Source organism: Lotus japonicus, chromosome 3 (assembly GCF_012489685.1).
Source record: "Lotus japonicus ecotype B-129 chromosome 3, LjGifu_v1.2".
NCBI lineage: Eukaryota > Viridiplantae > Streptophyta > Magnoliopsida > Fabales > Fabaceae > Lotus > Lotus japonicus.
In genome coordinates, this window is record NC_080043.1 from 20,831,254 (window position 1) to 20,844,068 (window position 12,815).

Genomic DNA, 12,815 nt, shown 5'->3' on the forward strand with positions numbered 1-12,815 from the left:
TGAATGATTCTTGTTTTCAATACTATAAAAACCTATCTCTCTCCCTCAACCAAACAATCACTCGAACCATTCATTGTATTACTTTTTAGAGAATGTATACAAACCAGTATGTTTTATATTATTTCAATCATTTGCCACTTGGATTAGACTTGATAATATCATTAAAAATAACTTAAGTTAGATTACATTTTTAATGGAAAGATTTAATTACAATATTAGAAAAACTATGTAGATTAAAATTGAGCAATTGAAACTGTAAGAAGAAGATTAAAATCACCCAAAACTAAAATAAAGGACTAAAATTGAGCAAATGAAAATAAGAAAACTAAAATCGCTCAAAGTAAAAGAACCAAAAATACATTTAAGCCAAATATGAAGAATTTCATGGTCCAATTCAATTCCAAGGCAAATTGTAAAGTGTAAACTCAAATAGGAAACTTATACATACAATTATTTATGAGAATAATATCTCCTATATATATCCTTTAAAAAATAGAAATGTTTACAAAATTATACATTATTATTTTTTGAAGCTACAAAATTATACATATTAAAATTTAAATACTCATTTTCTACCCAACAATCGTAGTGAGAGTGACAGTAACAAAAATTGTAAAGGCATAAAACCATAACCCTGATGGAGTTGCAGAGGACGCGCCATTTCGCTGAGCTGGTGTCGTTTCGTTGTTCGACGACGGTGTTTGGGTCGACCTCGGTGTTGTGGACGACGGTGATGGAGTTGTCGCTGCCGGAAGGGACGCCCCAGGGGATTCTGCCGATGGGGACTGTGATGGTGGGGATGCTGTGGCCGGAACCGGAGTGCTTGCCGGAGTGAGGGCCGGAGGTGAAGTTGAAATAGAAGGTGCCAGAGATGGTGGGTTGGTGGATGGATACGGAGAATTTGATGTTGGTGAAGATGATGGCGATGAAATTGGTGTTACAGCTCTAGGTGTTTGTGCTACTGGGGGTTGAGAGGTTGGGGAATTGGATTTTGGTGGAGTTGAGAGATAGGGTGGCTGAGAAGATGGAGAAGGAGTGTTTGCAGGTGTTTGAGTGTTGGGTGGTTGAGATGTTGGGGAATGTGTGTTTGGAGGTGTAGCGATGTATGGAGGTTGGGAAGTAGGAGAAGGGGGTTTTATGGGTGCAGGAGTGTAAGGTGGCTGAGATGTTGGGGAATGGGTGTTTGGAGGTTGAGAAGTTGGGGAAGGAGTTTTTGGAGGTGATGGAGTGTTTGGTGGTTGAGATGTTGGGGAAGAAGAGTTTGGAGGTGATGGAATGTGTGGAGGTTGGTTAGTCGGAGAAGGGGTTTTTGGAGGTGTGGGAGTGTATGGAGGCTGAGATATTGGGGAAGGAGTGTTTGGAGGTGTTGGAGTGTGTGGAGGTTGAGAAGTGGGAGAAGGGGTTTTTGGAGGTGTTGGAGTGTAAGGAGGTTGAGATATTGGGGAAGGAGTGCTTGGAGGTGTTGGGACATGTGGAGGTTGAGAAATTGGAGAAGGGGTTTTAGGAGGTAATGGAATGTAAGGTGGTTGAGATGTTGGGGAAGGAGTTTTTGGAGGTGTTGGGGTATATGGAGGATGATTGTTTGGGGAAGGAGCTTTCGGAGGAGAAGGAACATTAGGAGGACTATAGCTAGGAGAAGGGGTTTTGGGAGGAATTGGTGTATGTGGAGGTTGATTGCCAGGGGAAGGAGTTTTTGGAGGAGTAGGAATACTGGGAGGACTATAAACAGGTGAAGGAGTTTTTGGTGGTGTTGGAACATAAGGAGGTTGAGAGATAGGAGAGGGAGTTTTTGGAGGAATTGGTGTATGTGGAGGGTAACTGCGAGGGGAAGGAGCTTTTGGTGGATTTGGTACATTAGGAGGACTGTAGCTAGGAGAAGGGGTTTTTGGAGGGGTTGGAACATAGGGTGGATTATGACTAGGTGAAGGAGTTTTTGGAGGACTTGGTACATTTGGAGGACTATAAACAGGAGAAGGTGTTTTTGGAGGAGTTGGGACATAAGGTGGAGAATGAATAGGTGAAGGATTTTTTGGAGGAGTAGGTACATTTGGAGGACTATAAACAGGAGAAGGTGTTTTTGGAGGGGTTGGAACGTAGGGAGCATGAGGAGTTTGTGGAGGTGAAGGAACATTTGGAGGACTATAAACAGGAGAAGGTGTTTTTGGAGGGGTTGGAACGTAAGGAGCATGAGGAGTTTGTGGAGGTGAAGGAACATTTGGTGGACTATAAACAGGAGAAGGTGTTTTTGGAGGGATTGGAACATAGGGAGTATGGGGAGTTTGTGGAGGTGAAGGAACATTTGGAGGACTATAAACAGGGGAAGGACTTTGTGGAGGAGTTGGAACATATGGAGGATGAGGAGTTTTTGGAGGTGAAGGAACATTTGGAGGACTGTAAGTTGGAGAAGGTGTTTTTGGAGGGATTGGAACATAGGGAGTATGGGGAGTTTGTGGAGGTGAAGGAACATTTGGAGGACTGTAAGTTGGAGGGGTTGGAACATAGGGAGCATGAGGAGTTTGTGGAGGTGAAGGAACATTTGGAGGACTGTAAGTTGGAGAAGGTGTTTTTGGAGGGGTTGGAACATAGGGAGCATGAGGAGTTTGTGGAGGTGAAGGAACATTTGGAGGACTATAAACAGGGGAAGGAGTTTGTGGAGGAGTTGGAACGTTTGGAGGTGAAGGAACAACATAGGGAGGAGCAGGAGAATGTGGAGGTGTCGGAACATAAGGAGCTTTGGGAGGAATTGGAACATATGGCAAATGAGGTGGATAAGGATTATGATGTTGTTCCTCTGCCAACACCACAATGATCAGTTTCTGACCCTTTTCACAATTTTCGTCTTTGCCGCTGATGAAGTAAAAAGGACCCGATCGATCAAATTGGAACTGAGATTCACCATCCTCAAGCTTCTTGATCGGGTTCTTCTTGTTGCATTTGTCATAATCCTCCTTGTTCACCACTAACACAGAGTCTGAGCCAGTTTTGTACTTGAAAACTATGACACAAAGAAACCCACGTACAGTTCAAATCTACTCACAAGAAAAATTCATGAATGTTAAAGTATGAAAATTGATCTTAATTTGCAGTGGGAAACTTACCAAGATTGTCATTGACTTGGAACCTGTTCCTTCCAGCCCATTGATTGTAGTTCTCCGAAGGGTTCAAAACCCATCCATCTTTTCCACCAACATAGAATGTGTAGGCTTGAGAGCCAGAGAAAAGACTAAAGAGAAACAAGAAGAACCATATATTGTTCTTAAGCTCCATTAGAAAATAGAAGCAAGTTGTTATAGGACTGTGTCTTAATTAAGTTATATACATAAACATATAGTGCTAGCTAGATTGAGAGAGTGAGAGAGAGATTTAGTGATGCTATATGCACAATAAAGCTTAAGAAAAAAATTAGGCAGCAAAGGATTGTGAAAGAGATGAGAGTGAGGACTGTTGTGGAAAATGAGGGCAATGAATGAAGTGATGGCATTGGCAAAGAGACTGTGATATAAAGGGAAACTTTTCCACCGTTACCGTTGTAGCAGTGATGACAAACTGTCGACCCATCGTGTAAAACGCGAGTGCAATATGTGTGAATTATTCAAGACCTTACATGTGGCCACAAATGATAGAGACATGTAAACTTTATTGTAGATAAAGGTACCTTTATTATTTAATACAGGTTGGTCGGGGTCGTAATTATATTATATTATATATCAAAATAATATATAGCTAAGAAAATTTAATTTAAAGTTGTAAATAAATATTGTTCGTTCAAGAATAGGCAGCTTGAGAGTTTATTCACTTTATTGTTTACTTGTTTTGAGGCTTGTGTGAGTGTCTGTCTGTAACTGTGCAACTGATGGTGAAAGTGATCAAAATAATACAAAGGGGAACATATCCTGCGAGTGAAACGCGAGGGCATTATGAGTGGCAAAATTATAGGGATATAATTGATGTGTACCTTTGAAAATGAGAGAGTTTAGATTATCATTCGGTTCATAATTTAGACTATAAGTAACTGAGGTGCAAATTTAAAAAATTGGTTAGAACAGAAATAATGATAAATCAAAACATAACATGAAACTCAGCTCCTTCATTTTTTTTTTCTTGACCAAGATATTCTCATGGCCGACAGCCGTGAAACTAATCTATCGCCCCACGGTTGCGCACTAAGCGGTAGGGGGCTGACCAAAGAGTTTTTTCTATTCGCAAGAGTTGAGATTCGAATCCCCAACCACTTGCTTAAAGAATGAAGTGCTGAACCACTACATCAACCTTCATTTTAAATAGAAGAAGTTTTCTTACAAATTAAATTGAAATTTAAGGAAGTTTTAAGTTTATTTGATAAAAGATGTTGGATCGATCAATCACTTCTACATTGGGTCCACGATGAGTGTAGAATTTGCATGGTTTATGAGATAGAGCTGTACGATTACCCTTCATGATTTAATCCAAGAGCCTATTGCTTTTTCATAAGCTTCTTGGTAGCTAGCATCAGAAATGGATATACCAATGAGTCAATGACGAGTTGGTGCCTTGGGTGGAGTCCACATCATTTGCTATTGATTTACTCCTTGGCTGAAAAGTCATATGAAGGATAGATTCACTGATTGTTGAGATTTGTTATTATTGCATCTCCCCATCTATTATTAAGCAGTCATTAACCACTCTTGCTTTTAGACGTTGCATATTGGTCTACCCTGAATAATATCATTAATTGTATTTATCTTCCTTAAGATTTATAATTATAACACACATATATCCTTATTATTTTAAGAGTTTACCGACGGTGTAAAGTTTTTTTACACCGTCAACCAATCAGATTTCAAGAATATGAGAAAATATCTCATTTTATTTAATTTCATTAATTGACGTGGAACATCCTTGAAATCTGATTGGTTGACGGTGTAAAAAAACTTTACACCGTCGGTGCATCAAACTTTTTCTCTTATTTTAATGGTGTATGAAGAGATCAGTGCGTTTTATAAAATAAAAGCGATGTGAAAGTAAAAATGATAAATTTAAGCGGATGTAAGTACAATTTACTCTTATATGAAACAAAATTCACGAACATTTTTGCACTAGAAAAAATAACATGTAGTGGAGCGGTATATCGGAAAAAAAAGAAAAAAAAAATAGATGAAGTGATTTGTAGAAAATGCCAATATGCGATCACAAGGGACAGATTGGGGAAAAAATGTGAGAGAAAAGACATAAAAAATTTAGCGTTGATGAATATAATTGGGCTAACCTATATATATATTCAAAAGAGTTAATAATGAAAAGTTATTTTCTTAAAGAACTTTTTAGAAAGTAATTTTCAATATAGAAGCCAAACATACATACTCTAAATAACTATTGTGTTGAGGGATTAATGTTGACCTTAGGAAGTAGGAAAGGACATTATTCCCATGCATCTTGTTCTTGTCATGAACATTAAGAGAGGGTATAACTCATAGAGTAAAGAGATTGCACTTAGAGAAAGAAAGTTAGAAAGAGAATATAACTGAATTTCATGTGTTATTTAGCAAATGAGTCAATAGTTTCTTACAAATGATAACCACTCTCCATTTATAGTGGGGGAGCTGGGCCTAGTAAGCGTAACTGTCTCTGTTGGGCCGGTTGGGCCGCGCTGAAGGGGCCAAATTCACAGGCTAGGCGACCGCCACTTGACGGGTAACCCTTGGGCGTAGGCCCCTAGGGGGCTCACCCAGTCCACATCTAATCATGTTAGTTATAATTTAATAGCGAAGACTGATTTCCATTTTTTTAAACATTATTATTAGGTGTTATAATGTTACCATGCTTTAAATGAGTAAATGATAGCACTGGGGTACTTTTTTCCTATATCAAAATATGCTTCTGAATCCTTCCAATTATTTAACGGTCTAATCTTATAATATCATTTATCTTAGAAACTGAAAATATATCCGTTTAAGTCATATGCATTTTTTACCTTATCTCTAAAGAGATAAAATACTTTGTTATATATGCACCTATACTTAATGTGAAGTTATTATCATGTACGTCTCTTTACCGGTAGTATTTAATGTTGAACACATCCATACTGTGTTTTCTAATTTATTTTTCTTGAAAATCTATATTTATATACTTAGAAAAGAGGAAGGCTGTGAGCCCCACCTCCATGACTTAGTACTTCAAGATTTACTCTCCAACACCCCCCCTCTTTACATGACAAGTGTCACCTTCTGATTGTTTTGGACCGAATTAATAGAAGCCCAATTTAATTTCAATTTTTAAATGGAGGCCCAATAATCAAATCTATCTATATACTTTAGAAAAGAGGAAGGTTGTGAGCCCCACCTCCATGACTTGGCACTTCAAGATTTACTCTCCAACACCCCCCTCTTTACATGACAAGTGTCACCTTCTGATTGTTTTGGACCGAATTAATAGAAGCCCAATTTAATTTCAGTTTTTAAATGGAGGCCCAATAATCAAATCTTAATGATTTTGTTTTTATGGTTTGTGACTCACAATTTATTCCATTCACACGATAAACTTAACGAAGAGGGGTTTACATCATCAACAATTTATTATTTTCATTAATCAGCAAATAATTCCAGCTCTGTGTAAGCATGGAAAATTCGAATTATTTGACTTCTTTTGCAACCAATAAAAACTGAATAATTTTCCTAATATGTTTTAAATGAAATTGAATGAAAAATGTGTAAATACATTGACCAAATCATTATTACAATAAAATTAAGTAGTTTACGCATAACATTGAATTAAAAAATTGAAGGCATATTGTGTAAAGAGAATAATTTAATTGACCAAAACGCCGAGATGCTAATCATATTTAAATCATTCCTTATTTAAAATGGTGGAATTAATGATAATTACATGGTAAATTTGAATTCTGTCAAATATACACCACAATAAAATTAAGTGGTGTACGCATAACATTGAATAAAAAAATGAAGGCATATTGTGTAAAGACTTTAATTTCATTGACCAAAATGCCGAGATGCTATTCATATTTAAATCATTTCTTATTTAAAATGGTGGAATTAATGATAATTACATGGAAAATTTGAATTCTGCCAAATATACACCAAATGCTACGCGTTTAATCGTGACAAGCAAAAGTCAAGAATGAATATGAACCTTCAATTCCACATATAATTATTTTTTCGTTACAAACTAATCTCTTTGTTACTTTTTTTCCCCTTTTTTAAGATGATTATACCAGTAACCCTAATTCTCAAATTCCTATATAAATCACCTCATGGTATTCTTCAATTTCATAATTTTTTCCCACCAACTATTAGTTTTGAGATATACTTTGTTCGAATGGTAATCGACGATCTCGCCACCATCGATGTGGCTTAGTCCGAGCTTATATGGATCCAAGCTTCCATTTTCCATGGACTTGATTCCAATATCGACAAGGTAAATCACTTTTCACATAAACATCATGTTTTACGTCCCGCTTAATCTATAAATCTCTTATGTTCTCATTTTAATGAATTTCAGGGTTGTAAGATTTATACGACCGTTAGGAAGACTCTGATATACCGATTCCAATCTTTGCTAAGAAATCTTCAATCTGGAAAGTCAACATGACAATTGAAAATAAAAAAGTTGGGTACTTGCAACTTAAAGATGAAATCATTGAGTGTTTACTCCTATGGTTTAAAAATTAATTTGAAGTGAATTTCCCATAAGTTATGGCCTCAGATATGTAACAGAATTAGTTTATTGTGTAGAGATTTTGGATCCCTCACAATATATGGCCACAGTTATAGGTCAGAATTCACTCCATTTATTTAACGGTTTTTTACTTTTTAATTAGGGAATCAATTAGAAATTTGATATCAAAAAATATATAAAATCCACGGTGGTAGGCAGCATTGTGCATTCACCTACACCATGGAACAAAACGTTCAGAAGGTAGGTTCTGTTGAGGCTAGGGCAAAGAGAAAAGCAATATTATCAAATAGAAGAGATTGTGGTACCTCATCAAGTTCATCCAACCCCAATTCTTCTACCTTAGATATCAATACTTAAGCTCTAGATACACCTCCTTCAATTTCAAGAAATTTTTTCTCAAGTACTGCAATGATCTCTTCAAAACACCACTCCCAACAAGTCAATAGCAGTGCAAAAAAACCAAAGGCTAAAGCATGTCAACCCCTTTCAAAAGAAGAAAATTCTAAATGGGGGTAAGAAAAATTCTGTTGAGGCAGTAAGATATTTAGTTGAGGAAGTTGGCATGAATGAAAAAAATTTGGGTAAAGTCATCTACTGAATCCCCATATTCTGGTCCAGCGCATTGACATTTCATGGAATACTCGATATATGTTTCTTAGCAAAGAGTTGGGTGCACCCAGAGATAGTGTTGTGAAAATGGTCAAAAAAACACCATCAGCTAGGCCTGTCCAAGTTTTTTTTAACCGACCGAACCCGCCCGGCCCGCTGCAAAAAAAAGGCCTCTCGGGCGGGCCGGTTCGGTGCGCGGGTCCACGGGTACGAAAAATCCGGTTTGTGGTGGTCTGGTTCGGTCGAGTTCGGTTTGACCTCTGAACCGACCGAACCGACCGAACCCACTAGGATAAAAAAAAAAAAAGAGGCTAAGAACCTCAGATAAGGCCCAACCCAAAGCCACCTTTCAGGAAAAAAAACAAAAAAAGCCCTCACCATCTCATATAAATACTCTCATTAACAAAAAAAACCCTAAAAATCATTCCTCAGCCTCAGCCGTTTCTCCCCCTTCTCCTGAACCTTCACCTTCAAACTCTCACTCTCTCTTCAAACCCTAGCAGGCGCCGCCACTCCACCGCCACTCCACCGCCTCTCACTCTCTGATTCTCGTCTCAGAAACCCTAGCCACTCCATGCCGCCGCCACCTCTCTCACTCTGGTTCTCAGCTGCCACCTCCACCACCTCTCTCACTCTCGGTTTCTCAGAAACCCTAGCCGCTCCACCACCTCTCTCACTCTCTGATTCTCAGCCAGCCGCCACCTCCACCACTTCATCGCTTCATCCTCCATCCTTCTCTCATATGAAAGAGCTTGTTCATCTTCATTTTGCTCTAGAAAACCATCGATTCTGATGTGATGAAGTGTACAATCTCTTTCGCATGAGGAAAGGAATGGAAAGCTCTTCATGTATTCTCTGCATCTGGTTCCCCCCTCTCATATTCTCTTCTTTTTTGCCAAATTTTTTTAAGATCTGAATGGGTAACCGGATGAACCCGCCCGAGTAACCCGCAATCCGCCCAACCCGGAACCCGAGAAAACCGATTGGCTAATCGGACGGTGACGGTCCAGTATCCATGGTGGTCGGTTTTGGTCGGTTTGAGCTTTTTTGGCCCGAACCCGTCCGAAACCGACCGGTGGACACCCCTACCCTCAGCTTCTACATTACAACATAGATGATGGATTACTCCATAGAATAAATTTCCTAAGGAGCATAGGATTGAAAAATCCAGATATCTTGAAAGTCTTGACTAGCCTTACACTATATTATTCATGTAATTGGAGTCCTAACAAAAACAAAATCAATATTTCTCATTTAATTTTATTTTCTAATTTAATTTATTTGCCTTATTTCGTTTAATTTCCTTCAGATCTTCGTATAGAGGATGAAGAATTACAGAACTTATGTCTGATTGAGATTGAAAAAATATTGCAAGGCAATGAAAGGTCACTCAAGGAATTTCCATGTTTACCATACCCTAAATTTTCAGAAATTCATAATTTTGAAAATAGATTCGTTGCAGATGAGTTGAATTATAATAGGGATGAAATGGTAAAGTTCTCTTACTTCAGAGCAAAAGATTGTTTATAAGAATGTTTTGGAAGTTGTTTTGTGTGATAACGGCGGATTCTTTTTTCTATATGGTTTTGGAAGAACAGGAAAAACATTTGTTTGGAATACATTATCTGCTGCTTTGCGTTCAAGGGGCCTTATCGTCTTAAACGTCGCATCTAGCGGAATTGCATCGCTATTGTTACCTGGAGGTAGAACTGCTGCTCATTCAAGGTTTTCTATTCTTATTTCAATAAATGAGATATCAACCTGTAATCTTCGTCACGGTTCCCCAAAAGCTGAGTTATTGAAAAAAGCAAGCCTTATTATTTGGGATGAGGCACCTATGTTAAACAAACATTGCTTTGAAGCTTTAGATAGATCTCTTAATGACATTATGAAGACTCAGTTTACCCATGGTTATGACATTCCATTCGGAGGTAAAGTTGTGGTACTAGGAGGCGACTTTAGACAAATACTTCCAGTTATTTTCAAAGGAAGTCGTTCAGAAATTGTCGATTCAGCTATCAATTCTTCATATTTGTGGAAGCATTGCAAGGTAATGAAGCTGACTATTAATATGAGATTGCAAAATGCTACATCGACTTCTTCAGCAGCAGAAATAAAAGAGTTTGCAGATTGGTTGCTTCAAGTGGGAGATGGTACAGTTAAAACGATTGATGAGGAAGAAACACTTATTGAGACTCCTCCAGATCTTCTTATTGAACAGTGTAAGGAACCGTTGCTTGAATTAGTTAATTTTGCATATCCAAAACTTGCAAATAATTTGCAAAAAAATTCAATCTTTCAAGAAAGAGCGATCATTGCACCAACACTTGAATGTGTAGAGGAAATCAACAACTTTATGTTAGCAATGATTCCTGGTGATGAAACAGAATATTTGAGTTGTGATACTCCGTGCAAGTCAGACGAAGATTCGGGCGTCAATGCAGAATGGTTTACATCTGAATTCCTAAATGATTTCAAATGCTCTGGAATTCCAAACCATGCAATTAAACTGAAAGTCGGTGTCTCTATCATGCTCATTTGAAACATAGACCAAGCTGCAGGGTTGTGTAATGACACTCGAATGATAGTCAATGCTTTGACTAAATATATAATTGTTGCTACTGTTTTGAATGGAAACAATATGGGTGAATCAACATTTATTCCAAGGATGAGCTTAACTCCATCTAATTCTGACATCTCATTCAAATTCCAGCGCAGACAATTCCCTGTTGCTCTATGTTTTGCAATGACTATAAATAAAAGTCAGGGGCAATCTTTATCTCATGTTGGACTGTATTTGCCAAGACCTGTCTTTACTCACGGGCAGTTATACGTTGCACTTTCTAGAGTTAAATCTAGAAAAGGGTTGAAGATGCTCATCATAGATGACGAAGGAGTTGTAACTAACACTACACGCAACGTAGTGTATCAAGAAGTCTTCGATAATATTTGACATGTAAGTGTTTATTTATCTTACATTTAATTTCAATTTCAATGGTACAAATAGAAAAACTGATATGGTTAATCTCTTTATTGTTTTACAGCATAAAAAGATACCAAGCAAGTTATTGATCATCTAATTTGAAGGTGTATAGACGTTTCTATAAGGTTAGCTTACACTTTCAAATTATACACAGTTTATATTTGTATTAGTTACTGATTATTACACTAATAATTTTCCCTTCCTTTCTAGGTTCTATAGCACAAATATGCTTGATTGACAACAAGCTCGGTTATGAAGTCTTTATCATTAACCATGGACTACAATTTCGAATAAGGGTTCATGTTGCTGTCATTGTTATTTTTATCTTATTTCAATTTCCATGTAATGCATTACTTAAAAACGTGTTTTTTATTTCTATTCAAGTGTAGTCCATGTGAGGTATCTACAACCTCATTGAATAAATATATTTACAATGGTCAATTCATCTCCATGTTTGTAACATATTCTGTTTCATATCTTTTATATATACTTACTGAAAAGAGACTAAACTAAGTTAAAAACACATTACTACTGATTTATCTTTACAATAAAATTAATCGCCGTGCAACGCACGGGTAAAGAACACTAGTAAATATAGAAGGAAACAAACAAAAAACGAACACATAAACTGCGGGTGTCCCCGAATGATAGCTCAAGTGATAAGAGCTAGGGACATAAGGGTTGAGTGGGGTGAGGGTGAAGGGTCCCGGGTTCGAACCCGAAGGAGGGATTAATTTACTAACATTTCTAACAAATAACATTTGTCTATAAAAAAAAACATAAACTGGTGTGTCTGTGTGTGTTTTTAGATTAGTTACACAAGTCTTCTTTTTTGAAAAGCACAAGTCTTCTAGAAAAAATTTAAGCTTATGTTTGTTTTTTTTGATAAGTCAAAAGTATTATATTAAAAAGAAGTACAAGAGATATTTCAACCCAATACAAAGAGAAAAGGAAGAAAAACAGCAAAAGAGCTAGAAAAATAACTTAATCAAGACAGCTACAAAGAACCCCCAACTTGAAAAAAAAAAACCACCACCCACCACCTCCAAGGAGATAGATTAAGGAGACCATGCCTCATTAAAACCTTACCAGGAAAAACCCCATTGAGAAAACCCGGTGAAGGAAAAAGAGTACATGGAAGCCTCATTAAGCTTATGTTTGCATTTTCTTTTTCCCTTATACTCTTGTTTTGGTGTATTTCGAGAGGATGTAGTTTAAATATTTGCTTTGGGAAGTGTGTGTATTAGAGTCATTAGGTGGTTGAGAGTGAAGTCTATGTTGTGTTGTACTCCCTCCGGTCCTTTTTATAAGAAAAACTTTGACAAAATCACACAAATCAAGGAAACTAATATTTTTTATAATATAAACTACTATGCTTAATTTCAATGATGTCTTTACCTTTTCACAAGAACAATCATGCTGATTACCATAAATGTTGACAATACCTATTACGTGCTTGCAATTTCCCTCCAAGTTTTTGCATGGGGACTATGTCTCTTTGCATTGGAATGAATTATTTGACTTAATTTTATAAGAGTGTTTCTTATAAACG

The 12,815-nt window shown here is 37.2% G+C and overlaps 1 protein-coding gene across 1 annotated transcript; it reads right to left on the reverse strand.

Annotated features, from left to right (window-relative positions):
- Nucleotides 1-373: 373 nt before the first annotated feature.
- Nucleotides 374-3,481, reverse strand: LOC130745302 (proline-rich extensin-like protein EPR1). Its single transcript, XM_057597486.1, has 2 exons — nt 3,099-3,481; nt 374-2,995 (listed from the first exon to the last, which is right to left on the reverse strand). The coding sequence occupies exons 1-2, from the start codon at nt 3,265-3,267 to the stop codon at nt 573-575; spliced, it is 2,592 nt and encodes an 863-aa protein (XP_057453469.1). The 5' UTR covers nt 3,268-3,481; the 3' UTR covers nt 374-572.
- Nucleotides 3,482-12,815: the final 9,334 nt, after the last annotated feature.